The 14103-nt window shown below is 47.8% G+C and overlaps 2 protein-coding genes and 2 non-coding genes across 4 annotated transcripts; all 4 read right to left on the bottom strand.

The window, feature by feature from the left end:
• Nucleotides 1–879: 879 nt before the first annotated feature.
• RASL11A (RAS like family 11 member A) lies at nucleotides 880–3397 on the bottom strand. Its single transcript, XM_042903571.1, has 4 exons — nucleotides 3164–3397; nucleotides 2670–2726; nucleotides 2478–2557; nucleotides 880–1518 (listed from the first exon to the last, which is right to left on the bottom strand). Exons 1-4 carry the CDS (start codon nucleotides 3285–3287, stop codon nucleotides 1051–1053), a joined length of 729 nt encoding a protein of 242 aa, XP_042759505.1. The 5' UTR covers nucleotides 3288–3397; the 3' UTR covers nucleotides 880–1050.
• Nucleotides 3398–11807: 8410 nt separating this feature from the next.
• On the bottom strand, nucleotides 11808–14103 carry RPL21 (ribosomal protein L21). Its single transcript, XM_042938384.1, has 5 exons — nucleotides 14025–14103; nucleotides 13693–13754; nucleotides 13006–13118; nucleotides 12119–12269; nucleotides 11808–11932 (listed from the first exon to the last, which is right to left on the bottom strand). The coding sequence occupies exons 1-5, from the start codon at nucleotides 14089–14091 to the stop codon at nucleotides 11843–11845; spliced, it is 483 nt and encodes a 160-aa protein (XP_042794318.1). The 5' UTR covers nucleotides 14092–14103; the 3' UTR covers nucleotides 11808–11842.
• LOC122203008 lies at nucleotides 12835–12961 on the bottom strand. Its single transcript, XR_006195015.1, has one exon. It is a non-coding gene; the product is annotated as a small nucleolar RNA SNORA27 (small nucleolar RNA).
• LOC122202947 lies at nucleotides 13228–13298 on the bottom strand. Its single transcript, XR_006194987.1, has one exon. It is a non-coding gene; the product is annotated as a small nucleolar RNA SNORD102 (small nucleolar RNA).

Here is a 14103-nt window from a genome sequence, read left to right as displayed (position 1 = left end):
TCTGTTGAATGGGCTTTCAGTCCATCGTGTGTGTGTGTCTGTGTGTGTGTGTGTGTGTGTGTGGGCGCGTGCTTGAAGGAGATAAGGCTGGAGAGGTGGTAAATGATCTCATGCCTCATTTATATTTTACCCAGTAGATAAGGGGAAAACAGCTGAGTTTCTTTAGCCATGAAAATAAAGAGATTAGGGTTGGTTTTAGCCAGGTTGTCCTGATGTGAAGAAAGCATGCGAAGGGTGTCATTCCAGAAACCAAGAAACCAGTCTCACCTTCCCTGCCAGTCTCGGCGACACCCGTACAGGCCTAGATTGTGGCAGAGTGACGCTTTAGAGAAAAAGAGGGGAATGGACCCTTCAGATGCCCTGTCAGATGTGAGGGTCCGGGAGGCAGAGGAGGAAGAATTTTTCACCACTCTGGGTAGGGTGCGGTTACTGACCTAAGGCATGTTTAGTTTTTAGAACAGGGTGGAGAGGGTAAACCGGCATTTGCACCAACAAATAAAACTGTTACTCCTGTTCGTAATTTTGTAGCACCAGCGGATAATGAACCCCTTTCCTTGAAAATCACATGGTGTCAATTTCATGCCTGTGGCAAAGCACCCTAATTAAAGACATCCTACAGTTGCTCAAGTCTTTCCTCCTGCACATTCTTTCCTTTCTCCCACAACAGATCCCCCTCCATCAACCCCCTTAACGCAAGACACCAACAGGAGTTCAGACTGAGGGCAAGTGTGGAGCCGTTCTGGGCTCTGGTGCAAGTATGATCTATAAAAAGACATTTAGAAAACAAGGAGCCATGTTGCCATTTTGCCTTTAATGGAAAAGTGGCTAGCAGTTACAGTGAAAAAAAAAAAAAAATTTAGTTTAATAAAAAAAACAAACAAACTATCCAACTTCTAGGCAATCACTGAATTTTCAGAAACACACATACACTCGAAAACCAACGGTCTGTATAAAAATAAACTTTGAATGTGCGGCTAAAAAGGGAGATCCCCAGTCTTTTCGGCTGCACAAACGGGCAGTAAAAAGGAGGCGAGTCTGGGTGAGCCGGGTTCACCCCAGCGCAGAGGGGGCTTTGACTTTGGAAGACAGAGCCTGCTTGAAGCGCCTCTTGAGGTCTTGCATGTTGGGAGAGCGCGGCCGGGGAATGATGGAGGCTCTCCTCCTCTCCCCGCTGACGCCGTGCGACTTGCTCACCTCTTTGCAGAGGTGCTGAAACACATCGCAGACGTCCTCGTAGTTTTCACTGGTGGAAATTTCAAGGAACAGGCTGCCCAGCTCGTTGGCTAGTTGAACGCCATCATGCGTTTGCACCTGCCGGGCATGCAGAAGGTCCCCCTTGTTGCCCACGATGACGACGGGGACCCTGGCGTCAGGGTGGACCTTCCGGATGTGCTGGTAGAGGGGGCGGATGGACTGGTAGCTGTCGTAGTCCGTGATGGAGTAGACCAGCAGAAAGCCGTCTGCCCACTGCATGCACCTGGACAGCGGATCAGCTACCTGGAGGAGGTTGTCTTGGACCTGAGAAAGATCAACACGAGTCTGGATCAAGGAAGCCCGCAGTGGGAGCGGACTCAAAATAAGATCAAAGGGACCCTCGGGAAAACAAGTTCGAAAAAGAAATCCTAAGTACAGTTTTCAGACTCGACCTAGCTTCTGCGGAAGGCGGCTCTGGCTGCGGGGAGAACAGATTCTCCGGCCAGGTCCCTGCCTGGGTTATTTTATTGGCTGCCACTAATGCTCGATCCTTCGGCCCCCTGCTTGGCAGGTATTCTGTGGTGAGCCCTGGCTGACTGAAGGATGACTTCAACGAGAACTTTCAAATGAGAATGGCGCAATCTTTAGGGAACTGGGAATAAACAAAACTTTGAAAACAAGCCAAGATAAATATCTTTTCCCAAGCCCATAAAAATATTTTTAGCATGCCCTTTTTGAGAATGTTACAGAAACAAATTCCTTCTTTCTGTTCTTCCACTAGACCTTGCCTCCCTAGAAGGGAGTGCAATTAATAACTTGTTAATCAAGTTAAGTTCCTGACTGCTTGCCAAGGGCTTATCTGGTTGCAATTACTAACTTGAGGGAACAGTTAGAAGCACGTCAGCAGTCCCTGCTAGGGGAGGAGCCCCTCCCCAGAATCCCACCCCAATAATTTTGTTAACGGTTTCCTGGCCCAGTGCTGGAAGCTGGGGAGGACCCATCCCTACAAGCAGTGATGCCCCACTAGGGTTGTAAAGAAAGGTCAAGTATCTCTCTCCTTTGGAGGTGACAGACACCAGGATGCTGCCTCCCTAACCATCCACCCACCCTGCCCAAGCCCCCAGGAGGGTTTCTAAGCCCCCACCTGGGGACAGCCCACTTCTATATCTAAAGGCAAAACGGGTGTGTTTAGACATCTTGCTCAAGCCTGGGAGCTCCACCCCCCCCCCCCCCGCCCCCGGGGTATGCAAGGTGGTGAGCTGTTTGCTTCTGGCAGTCCTTACCTGGATGCCCCCGGGGGTGTCCTGAATCTGCAAGGATAGCTGGTCCCCCTCTACATAGACGAGCCGTGAATACAACTTGCCTGGAGAGTGAAGAAGAGTTTGCTTTTAAATTCCTAGCCTCCTATCAGGAGAGAGAAAGCCGGAGCTCGGGGCATGCAGCCACGGAAGCAGAGAGCACGAAATTATTCTAACCTGTATTCGGTTCATAATCGCCGATGAATCTCTTGGTGAGGAAGCGCACGATCATTGCTGAAAGGGAACCATGGGGAAGTCCGCTAAACGACTGGAACCAGTCACCCCGGACGCTCTCAAGGAAAAGGAGGGGGCGATGGGCCGCAGGACAGCGGGTACTGCCCCAGTCCTACGGCTCTGCAACACCCAGGGTGCGGCCGTCGCGGTCTCCCGCGCGTCGGGGTGTGACTGCAGGTGCCCGGCCTGCCGCACCAGCCCCCCGCCATTCTCCAGCAGGTGCCAACCCGGGCGGGAGGGAGCCCTGGAGTAGACGCCCCGGGGAAGCAGCGGGAAAAGCGGGCTGGCGGGGGAGAGCCGGGGCCCGCGCGGAAACTTCCACGTTCCTCCCCGCGCTCCACCCCGCCTCCCTCCGCTCCAGAGCTCCGGCTCTTCCCCGAAGCCCGGTTCCCCGCCCCCCCCCACCCCCTCCCCGGCGCGGCCCCCCGGGCACTCACCGCTCTTGCCCACGCGGCCGGCGCCCAGCACGGCCAGCTTGATGTCCTTGGGCGGGAGGCAATCGGAGGAGGACTCGGGGATGGGCGCGAGCAGACAGTGCCCGGACATGCTGGGCGGCCGCATGGAGGGCGCGCCGGCCGAGCGGGACCCGCCGCCGAGAGCGCAAACCTGCCGAGCCCGGCCGCAGCGCCGCGGCGGCCAGCAGAGCGCGCGGGGACGCTGGAGCGCGGGCACCGCGGCGGCCGGCGCAGCGCGCGGGGCCCCGCGCGTTTTAAAGGGCTCGGCGCGCGCGGTGGGGGCGCGGCGGCCGCCTCCGGCTCCTCCTCCTCCCGCCCCTTCCCGCGGCGGCCGGGAGGGGACGCGCTGGGAGAGCCGAGGGGCCGGTGGCCGCGGGCGTGCGCGCCGCCTAGCCGCTTGACGCGCTGTGCGCGGCTCCCGCCTGCGGCCCCTGCAAGGACCGCCGCCGTCCCGCGAGTGCGTGGGAGGCCCCGCGTCAGGCTGTGCGTGCGTAGCCCTGGAGGCCCCTCCTTCCCGCAGAGACGAACCCGGGTCACTGGGCCGGTGGGTGAGGCTGAGATCCCCGTGAGCTGGAGGAGGAACGAAAGAGGAAACGGTGCACTCGGTCGGGTGTCTCCGCAACAACGGGAGGGATACATTCCTGTTGAGTGCAGTGGCCCTGTTTATTTCCAAAAGGTGCTAAGGGATGACATTAATAGGGAAGAAAGAGGGGGGTGGAGTCCTGAATTCGTGTCAGTATAAGGGAACTCGGTCACGGTGATCTGGCTCCGGATATGTGAAGGCCCCTTCCGGGCAGTAATTGTTTGCAACTCGGCCTCCCCGCCCGACCCTCGCCCCTCGCCCCTCGCCCCTCGCTGCTGGCCTTGGCTGAATCCACTCATTAGGGAACCACTAGGCCTCCCCGCCCGACCCTCGCCCCTCGCCGCTGGCCTTGGCTGAATCCACTCAGGGAACCCTCAATGCACATTCCGTCCCCTGGGAGCTTTGGCTCTGGACTGATTCTCCATTGCTCTCTGCACTTGAGTCAGGCATTTGCTTTATTACTCAAGTACTAAAATGAAGGTTGGTGAGGATGGGGAGTGGAAGAAGAGGACACAAAAGGGAAAAGTGGCCTGCTCTCGGGTTTGGGGAGCCCACCGTCGGAAGGCAGAAGCCTTGGGATTTTATCCTTGTAGGTTCAGAACTTCATGCTTCTGGCCTCCTGTGTACCCACCTCAAATGTCCAGTTGCCTGTTGGGCGGCCCCACCCTTACACCCCTTTCTCTTGGCTGAGTCAGTTGGCTTTGGCTGCAGGACAAACTGCTTGAAACTTAATGGTTTAAAACGACAATCCCCCACAGTTGCTCACAAGTCTGTAGGTCAGTGGAGGGGTTATCCTAATCTAGGCCAGAATCAGCTGACCTAGGCTGGGTCCTTTCACGTATCTGTGGAGAGCTGGCAGGGGGTGGGCGGTGGCGGGCAGGCAGTCAGCTGTGATGGGGGACGAGCAGTGACGAGTCACAGGTCTCTCCCCACCCCGCACGCTGGCCCGAGTTTGCTCCTGTGGCGGCTGGGCAGCGAGTGGAAGCAGAAGCAGAAAAGGCCTCTTGAACCCCAGGCTCCGTGGTGGAACCCATCACCCCTGCTGCATCCTGTGGGCCAAAGCGAGACACAATGCCGGCCCAAATTCAAGAGGGGGAAGATACACCCCACTCCTTAGTGGAGGTAGCTGAAGTCACATTCGAAAGGGCTGAGTGTATGCAGAGAGGGGTAGAGAGTGGGATCCATGTTTGCAACCAACCACACTAATGCATGTTCCTTCCGGCTCCCCACGTGTCCAGACCGGCAACCTGTGAGCCATCCTTGATTCCAACCACTCTCACTTCTGAGTTCCACCATTTCTACGACCTGCACACCTTGGTGTCTCCCCTCTCCGTCCCACTGCTGTCCTCGCTTCTCAGTTGGCTTCTTCAGGGCTCCTGCAGTAGACTAGGAATCTCTCCTCTCTCAGATTTCTTTGATCATTGCTGCCACCCCCACCCCTGTCTCCCAGTTCCTCTCTCTTGGGAGGCCCTTGGCAGCACGGGTCTCAACTGTCACTTGCTGTTCAACTGGTTTCCTGCCTGTCTCCAGGAGGGCAGAGACTCTCGTCTGTGCCTTTAGCATCAGCACATAGTGGTAGCTGGGACTTACAAGGTCCTTTGTTCACGGACCGACTTTCCGAATGAGTAAGTGAGTAAATGATGTCTTCCCTGTGTGAACTGGAAAGGGCAGAAATCGTATGTATAACCATCATCCAAATACCTCGGTTTTGAAAGCAAAATGCTCTCAAGAGAAAGCGTTCCAGGAAGTGTCCTGAGATGAACTGCCGTATCTCAGTTGCACGGACCTTTGCCGGCTCACAAGGCAGTCTTTTAAACCTCGGTTTAACTGGAAAGATTTGAAGCAGGGCGCCTCCTTCCTCGACGGGGAGAAGGTACCATAAAGACAGCTACTATTTACAAAACCTTGAAACTATCCGGTTCCAAGGGTCCTTCAGCTGCTCAGTAATAGGGGTCCAAGTTGTTGTCTCCCAGATTCTCTTGGCTCTCCTTGGACACAAAAGGGCCCCTGCTTCGCCAAACACGAAGTCCTCAGCAAAGCAGGGAGGGTGGGACTCTATTCTTTGGTCTCTTTTTTATTATGACAAAATAATTCTCAGAACCCGCAGACTTTCTCTTATCTCTGAATCTCCAGAGCTGAGAAGTTGAGAGTTTATCCAAGTATCTCGCAAAGACTGGGACTGCCACTCCCTTAGGACAATCGTCGTCCCTTCCCAGGAGCTAGCAGGCACACTGCTTCCCCATTAAAAATCAAGAAATAGAAGAGGGGATCGCTGTGGAGCAGGAGTCCATGGGACCTGCCACAAACACCCCTCACTTTCCCATTAAAATGCAGAACTCTCAAGGGAAAAGAGAGCACTTTCTTGGCTGAATCTTGGGCTTATCTCTTCACCTCACATTCCCCAGCTCACATTCCGTCAGAAATAAGATCGTTTTGACTTAAGGTCACCCAATAAGTAAGATTCCTAAGACTGTTCCTCTGTCCACTGATGATTATGTTCCATTTTGCATTCATGTCGCACCTTTGCTCAGAGAGCTCAAAATGTTATTCTTTGCATTTGCAGATAGATAATCCATGACCTTTTAATACAGACAATATGTTACCGAACTGTTACTGAACATTATAAATAGCCTTCCTTAAATGGTTGCAGCTTGTGTTCTCTTTCATTTTGGATTTCTTTGTGTCCAGAGTGCTGTAAAATTGCACTGCAACCAATAATTCACAGGCATACTGAAGTGGTTTTAACATAATGGAGATGCGTAGGCACAGATGTAGACACACAAATCCTGTGGGTGTTTAGAATACGTGTGAGGGGCAGAATTTGGGAATTTGCAAGTATCAGCCTCAGGAAGTTATTAACCCTTTACCAGCCAAGTAAGCTTGATTTCTAGCCCTCAGGCAAAACTTTGCTGAGGGTACTTGTCTAGTTCAAGAACATCTCTCCCCCCACCGCCCATCATCTCCTAATATCAACTATCTTTCCTGCGTGTCCTAAATCCTTGAACACTGAGCTTACTGGGGACTCACAGACTACCTTTTGGTAGTATTCCCAGAATAAAAATTGTGCTTCTGTACCAGCTCCCTACTTTATTTCAATCTTCAAAATTATTGAAAATCTAGTCATTGCAAAGCTCTATTAAGTGCTGGTACAAAACACAGAGAACAGCTTTGTTACCATTTACTGAGGAGACAAAGTGTAAGACATTCCCGCCTGCCATCACAGACATCCCTAGTGAAACAGTGAAATTAATTCCCTTTTATAAAATTGCTTAATTTACGAAAAAAATTCTCATATTTTTTCTTTAATCTTTTTTTTTTTTTTTTGGACAGTGTGAGCGGGGGAGTGTTAGCAAGAGAGGGAGACACAGACTGAAGCAGGCTCCAGGGTCCAAGCTGTCAGCACAGAGCCTGACATGGGGCTTGCACTCACGAACTACAAGATCATGACCTGAGCCAAAGTTGGGCGCTTAACTGAGCCACCCAGGCGCCCCATTTCTTCCTTAATCTTAGATTAAGCCTGTAAAACGGGTTAAATATCTCCTAAATTGAGATTCAGACAAGTTCGGTACCTTACCCAAAGTCACAGAGCCATTCAGCAGTAGACGCCCCAGCCCCTCTGATGTCCAGTCTTGGCACTTCCCATCAAGGTAGAGAGCAGGATGGAAAACGCACCAGCCGTGGACAAGGAGTGACAAAGCAGGTCAGGGTGCCAACTCCCAGTACAGCTACAACGGGAAGAATTAAATCTGAAGGGGGCGGGGGTGGTGGTGGTCATCAGGGAAAGCTACGGGGAGAAACAGCCTGGTCTCTGAGCTTCAATGATATTTGATAGGTGGAAGCACAGAGAGCGGGAGAGAGCATGTCAAGCTGAAGGAAGAGCATGAGCAAAATCATGGAGGTAGAATGTATAATTCAAGTTCGGGGAGCTGGCAGACTCCAACATTAGGATGTAGCGTGATCCGAGAAGTTGGCGACCCCGCCACGGACGGCAATGAACGCTACGCTCGCTCGGGAATGTATCTGGGGCCCATGGAAAACCACTGAACTGTTCTCGAGGAGGGAACAATATGTAACTGTCAGTGCTAGGAGCATGTGAAAAACAGAGTATCATCTCTGCTCCCAAGGATCTTGAAACTATTTACTTACTCATCTCCCAGAAGCAATTCTTCTGCATCTCCTTCTGGCTCAGGAGCAAAAAGTTCAATCACATCTTCACTTGAGCTGAGCCATCATCATCACCCCATCTCAGAGACAACAGAGTACCTCACTGCATTTCTTTTCCAAGCCAAATGATTTCCATACATTCCAGTCTTGCTAGCCAAGTACGTATGAGAGCATTTTCTCTGTGCTTTTCCCGTTTGGGGCTTCATGAGCTAGCCTGTCGGTTACTCCTCACCACACACTCTGGCAGTTTGAAAAGAATCACAACACAGAAACCCCGGGCTGCTTACTCCCTCCTCTGCACACACTTCCCACCTCAGCAAGAACAGCAAGCAGATGCTGCCTCACTGTTACTCATAACCAAATAACCTGTCGAGCACATTCCGTGAAGGTTTTCGTACGAACAATACCAACTGTTTTCCTTTTCAGTGGGGATGGGACAAATACTGGTGTTCCAAAGCCAATTGTTTAAAATTATTTCTCTTGCGCTCAAAAAATAAACCTGCTTTGTTTATATTTTAGCAACATTGTTTATATTTTTCCTATTTCTTTTCCCACCAGAGTACAGAGAAGATGCTACAGACACCAATGAGAACATCAAAGAGATATCAAACCGTGGGGCTTTTTTTCCCCACTACCACAGAGCGTGACAAATTTTATTCAACCCTCGGGATTGGGCTCAACTGAACAAAAACAGAGGCCTTAAAAGACACCTAGCTAGATGAGAAAAGAATTAAAAGTTCAAGGAGCCAGGCACCTTCACTTATGGTCATGGCTCTAACTGAAAAACAGGGTGAAAAGTTTTATAGTTAGAACATTTTCCTTCATTCTCGTCAAGTGTACAAAAAGGGAATTGCATGGTAAGAGATTCACTTACAATTTCACAACCTGTAACAATTACTCGTTTTTAAAAGGACCTGCGTTTCAAGGCGGGTACGTAATCGACCAGTGCACACACACACTACTCAAAGCTCAGGGAACTGGATGCAACTTATTTCACCAGTAATAAAACCCCTCCAAATGAATCTGTGTCTATGCAGGATATCAAGATGGAGCGGCCCAAGAGGAAGCTGGAAATACAGTCGGAGCTTCAGAGAAGGTGAGCTCTGAAATTTGAGTCTCAAGTGTGTTAGACAGGACTCAAACTTGAGCAAGCATCTCAACCACCCAGAGAGGCTGTGAAGAGTGCTGGGCCCAGCCCCGGAATTTGATTCAGTAGGCCCACATTTTTAACGAATTTCCAAAAAACGTAGATGCCATGTGGGGAACCATACTTGAGAACCACTGGCTTGGGTCATGCAGAAAATACAGAGAATAGAGACAGATGCGGAGCATCACGAAGCCAGAAAAACAGGGTGCAGAGTCAGACAGGCAGAAAAACCTGGGTGAAGTAGGATGGCAGAAGCCTCTGGAACAGAAAGTTAGTCGTTGGCACGTCAAACATCAAGGAGGTAAAATCAAAATTGACGTGTTTGGTGACCCTTGAGAGGAGGTTCATAGGAACAGTGGGGGCAGAAGCCAGATTTGCACTGGGGCGCTGGGAAATTAAGTTACAAACGGGACAAGGCATGCACAAGAGAAGCGGCTTCATTTAATTTGCCGGCTGAAGTCCAGGAAAAGCAAGCGGAAAGGGTCAAGGGTACAAGATCCAAGAATAATCAGCGAAACGAGAGCAGACGCATGTCAACACCAACGCTCTCCCCTCTGCTGTCCCTTTACACACCGTGCCGTCCTAGCTTACCTTGTTTGACACAGCTTGAAGTCTTAACTGCTCCTCCTGGATTGTCATCTTTGCAGTTTGTCCCCACTTCTCTGGTAGAGTAGGTAACAAGTATTCCCTACCCTGAGAATGTTAAGTTGATAACCACCCCAACAAAATGTACCAAGTACAAAAGCAAGCGTGTAACTTGGCTTATCTGAGGCACCGTAAAGGTAGCGTAATCGAATTGGACCTTGGGCTCAAGGAGTAGGAGGTCAGAAAGGCAGGCACTGACCAGACGATGTGGGTTTTTACAAGGCCCTTGAGAATCTGGAGGTCGGAAAGGCAGTCAAGACACAGCCAAGACTGCATGAAGAGGCAAAGGGAAACCAGGCAAGTGCTGCAGGAGGTGAAGCCAACTCCATAGTGAATGCAGTATCCTCCCACCAAGTTAGCAAAGACTGAATTTGAAGGGTGCGGACACCGGCATTTTCATTCACGGGAGGGCAAACTAGTATAATCCTTTGGGAAAACAATTTATTCTCAATGAATTGGGAATTTGGAAAACACATTTTAGACTCCACGCTGTGTGTGAAGAACGATCTTTAAAGCGTCGTCCGAAAAGCCCCAAATGCCTTACATACATTCGCAGGACCACCGCTGCCACGGACTGCACTGCACCCCAGATGGGAGAGCTCCTGGGTCCTGATGAACTGCCCTAAGGCAACTGCCCTAAGCCAGCTCTCCTTGCGGCCCTTCTTCCCCTCAACATTCAGCCTCGCCAGCCCTCCCGCACCGAGCGCATCTTGTCCTCCGCCAGGCCTCTTCTCACAAGTTATGTCATGGGGGTCATGGCTTAACAAGAAATCACAGGCCCTGAGTGCACAAAGGACCTCCGGGAACCGTGTGGTCCGATCCCTATACTCCTGTGGGGAACACCCTTATTTCACAGGGGACAACAGAAAGTGAGGTTAACACGAGCTGCTGGAAGACAAACCAAGAACTGTTGAGGTTTCTTGAGGTTTCCACAGCATGCGGGAGATTTAAATAATCCCGGAAAACAAGATTAAACGAATGAGAAGATGCACATTAAAAAAAAAAAAAAAAAAAGGACAGTGCTTTCCTCATTAATCCCAAGAGCATTCATTAAATGCTTATTATGTGCCAGGCCTTAGGAGTGCAAAGTTACGAAGACAATCGCTAACCTCAGGTGTGATGGGGAAGACAAGTTTTTAAAAATTATAAACACTGTAAAAAAAAGCAAACACATCTGTTGTGGTAATAGATATAAGGGATTTAATTCTATCATCCCAAAGCAGATTTTCTCCTTTGATTCCAGTTTCATTCCTCTCCTTTCTCCTTAAAATACATTAGGAAAGGTTCACTTATGACATGCAAGGTGAACAAAGGACAATCAGAAATTCACCAACTTTAGAAAGCACAGGCAGTCTTGGGCAAAGGCAAGTGCAAAGGACCTGGGGCAACAAAGAGCGTTTCCAATAAACAAATTTTTCCTACCACCATATAGAAAAACACTTAACAGGAAATGACAGGGAAAACAATTTAGTGGGAACCAGAATGCTTTAAACAATCTTTTTAAGTAATGGGCTTCAAATGGAAGTTCTTTATCCTTAAAACATAGCTACTTATGACTTAATACAATTACAAGTACTCAACTTTCCGTGCTTAAATGCAATCTCAACAGATAACCTTTCATTTGTTTCTAAAAAAATCTTTTTTCTTAGTGATTTAGAGGAACTATTTTCAAACTACTATAAAATATGTTATAGGTACTATCTGGCAGTTCCTAATCAATTGAGTATATTGTACAATAAACCACATCTTTCAGCAAAAACAAAAACCCCATCATATTTTAACGTTTGTTTTTGAGACTCTAGAGAGAGCACAAGCAGGGGAGGGCAGAGAGAGAGGGAGACACAGAATCCAAAGCAGGATCCAGGCTCTGAGCTGTCAGCACAGAGCCTGACACGGGGCTCAAACTCATGGACTGCAAGATCATGACCTGACCCAAAGTAGGATGCTTAACTGAGTCATCCAGGTGCCTCAAAACCCACAAAATTTGAATAAAGCCATCCCCCAGTGAATTCGGATATAAAGTTTGCTTTAAATACTTCTTTGGGGAAGACAATACCACGCTGCTACTCAATTAAAAGAAACATTTGTACAGTCTTGATGTCTTTTATTTTTTTTACATTTCTCACGCCATGAATTCATAGGGAATGGGTTCCAACAGCTCAGGCTCCTTTCCATTGGTTCTCACAAAGTGTGCTTCTCTGGGTGGGGCAGGCTATTAAAAAAAAAAAAAAGGCAAGGGAACAATCATGTAAACTACAATCATCAATTTCAAAGTACTCTAGAACCAAAAAAAAGTAACATAGTCAATTCATTAACTTTCATATAAAAGAAAATGACCACTGAGCAAGTTTTAAAATTCCCAAGATCAATACCAAGAAGCCATCTGCCAAGCACTCACCTGGCGCTTCAGTTGAACCCAAGTACCTTTCTCCTTGGCTTCCTTCTTTTTCTGATCATTTTCCTTCACGCGCTTCAGGAAGCTGTCTCGGCTCTTTGAGTGCTTAATGTGCTCGATACGTACATTAATTCTCTTAGCAAGAATCTTGCCCCTGGAGAACAGAAATTCCTATAAATGCTCCAGCAAAAATGTAACAAAGTCCAAAAGCACTTCTGCCAATTTCATTTATTAAAAAAAAAGAAAAAACAAACATTAAGGGCACCTGGGTGGGTCAGTCAGTTAAGTGTCCCACTCTTGCCACGATATCCTGATTTGGGAGATCAAGGCCCACACTGGGCTCTGTGCTGACAGCGTGGAGCCTGGGATTCCCTCTCTCTCAGTCCCTCCCCTGTTGTCATGTGCTCTCTCCCCAAAATAAACAAAAAAACCACAATCCATTTAAAATAAATCAACCACGAACCTTTTACCAACAAATAGGATTAAACAGCAAGGTACAGCTAACTTACAATCATTTATTGATTGTACTGGAAGAGGCGCTGAGGCAAACACCCCCCATTTGTAAACTTTCTTTTAATGAGGTGACAGACCTTCCAATACTAAATAAGCAAAACCAAATCGCTAACTAGATTTACATCGTTACACATCCTTTTATACTCTGAACACCAGAGTTGCTTAACACCGAGTTCTAATGAACATTTTTCATTAGGTCTAGTTCAATTTGTTTCCTCTGACAGGATACAAGACAAACACCCAGTTTGCTTGAGTTTTGAAAGGATATTTCCTTTGCCCCACTTGAATGACCAATAAAGACACAAGTCCAATTGGCAAAGTGAAACGGGGGTATGAGGGAATACCAATCAGCTAGAAAGAAACCAGACATTACTTACTTAACTTGTTTGTTGACAACAATGCCAACAGCATGCTGGGTAACATTGTAGACTCTTCCAGTTTTGCCGTGGTAACATTTGTGGGGCATTCCTTTTTGAACAGTGCCCATTCCCTGTTAAAAGGAGATCAAAGTTATGCCAGCAATTTTCCCTTCTTTTTACATCCTGTTACTAAAGTAACTAAGACACTCTTAGAATTTTTCTTTTAAATGGCAACTCAAGAGCTTTCAGAGCCGGTGAAATGGGTTTTTCACATTGCTTTAAGCAATCAAAAAGACAATCATCATTAAGCTCTAGAGTACCAGGATTCATTTACCCATTACAAAAGAACATAACTTTCACCGTTTTTTAAAAAATAGCAATCTCCATCTTCATCAACAATTAAATTCTGTACTAACGTATTATTCCTTTCCACCTTAAAACACCTGATTTTTCCACTACCTGTTAACAAACAAGTAGTAAGAAAGTTTTCAGATTCAAGAATAGCACTTTAAAAACTCTGGTTTCTGGAAGTTAAATTAGCCATTCCACACTTATGAGCTCTTATTTAGGCCAAAAATTTCCCATTTAGGAGAATAAAAAGTCAACAGGTAAAATACAATATACACTAGCATCTGAATTTCAGTATTACACTTTTCTAGCTTCTAATGTTGTTCTGTAGGTTATTTACCCAATTTTAGAATTTACCTTGATGTCCACAATATCACCTTTCTTGTAGATTCGCATGTATGTTGCCAAAGGAACAACTCCTGTCCCCCAAAAAATCAGTATAGTTAGTATCAAGATTAAAAAGTCCAGACTAAAAAATACATGTAAGCTTACTAGCTTTCAACATACTCTTATCTTTGACAGTTGTGTTTTTAAAATCTTGTTGACAAAAAACAACTATATGAAATTTATGCTTTTTATTTACTACAAAGAACAAGTTAGGTAGATGCTGGTTAATTAACACCATTTATTAAAAACACATTATATGAATATATACTATGTTTGCTCTCAAGAAGGAAGTATCTACTTACCATGTTTTCTAAAAGGCCTAGAGAACATATAGCGAGTACCTCTCCTCTTTCCCTTTGTGTTGGTCATTTTGGCGAATTA

The sequence above is a fragment of the Panthera leo genome, chromosome A1 (genome assembly GCF_018350215.1).
Source record: "Panthera leo isolate Ple1 chromosome A1, P.leo_Ple1_pat1.1, whole genome shotgun sequence".
NCBI classification, from domain to species: domain Eukaryota; kingdom Metazoa; phylum Chordata; class Mammalia; order Carnivora; family Felidae; genus Panthera; species Panthera leo.
The sequence above is the reverse complement of the archived record's forward strand: the minus strand, read 5'-3'. Positions and strand labels throughout refer to the sequence as shown.

Excerpts from the sequence above, each read along its gene's own strand:
- RPL21 (XM_042938384.1), bottom strand. The coding sequence starts at position 14,091 with ATGACCAACACAAAGGGAAAGAGGAGAGGTACTCGCTATATGTTCTCT. Across the intron at positions 13,119-13,692 it reads GTGATATTGTGGACATCAAG|GGAATGGGCACTGTTCAAAA; the intron begins GTAAATTCTAAA and ends TCCTTTTAACAG. Across the intron at positions 12,270-13,005 it reads GTTGTCAACAAACAAGTTAA|GGGCAAGATTCTTGCTAAGA; the intron begins GTAAGTAATGTC and ends TCTGTTCTCCAG.
- RASL11A (XM_042903571.1), bottom strand. The coding sequence starts at position 3,287 with ATGCGGCCGCCCAGCATGTCCGGGCACTGTCTGCTCGCGCCCATCCCC. Across the intron at positions 2,727-3,163 it reads CGGCCGCGTGGGCAAGAGCG|CAATGATCGTGCGCTTCCTC; the intron begins GTGAGTGCCCGG and ends GTTCCCTTTCAG. Across the intron at positions 2,558-2,669 it reads CGATTATGAACCGAATACAG|GCAAGTTGTATTCACGGCTC; the intron begins GTTAGAATAATT and ends TTCACTCTCCAG.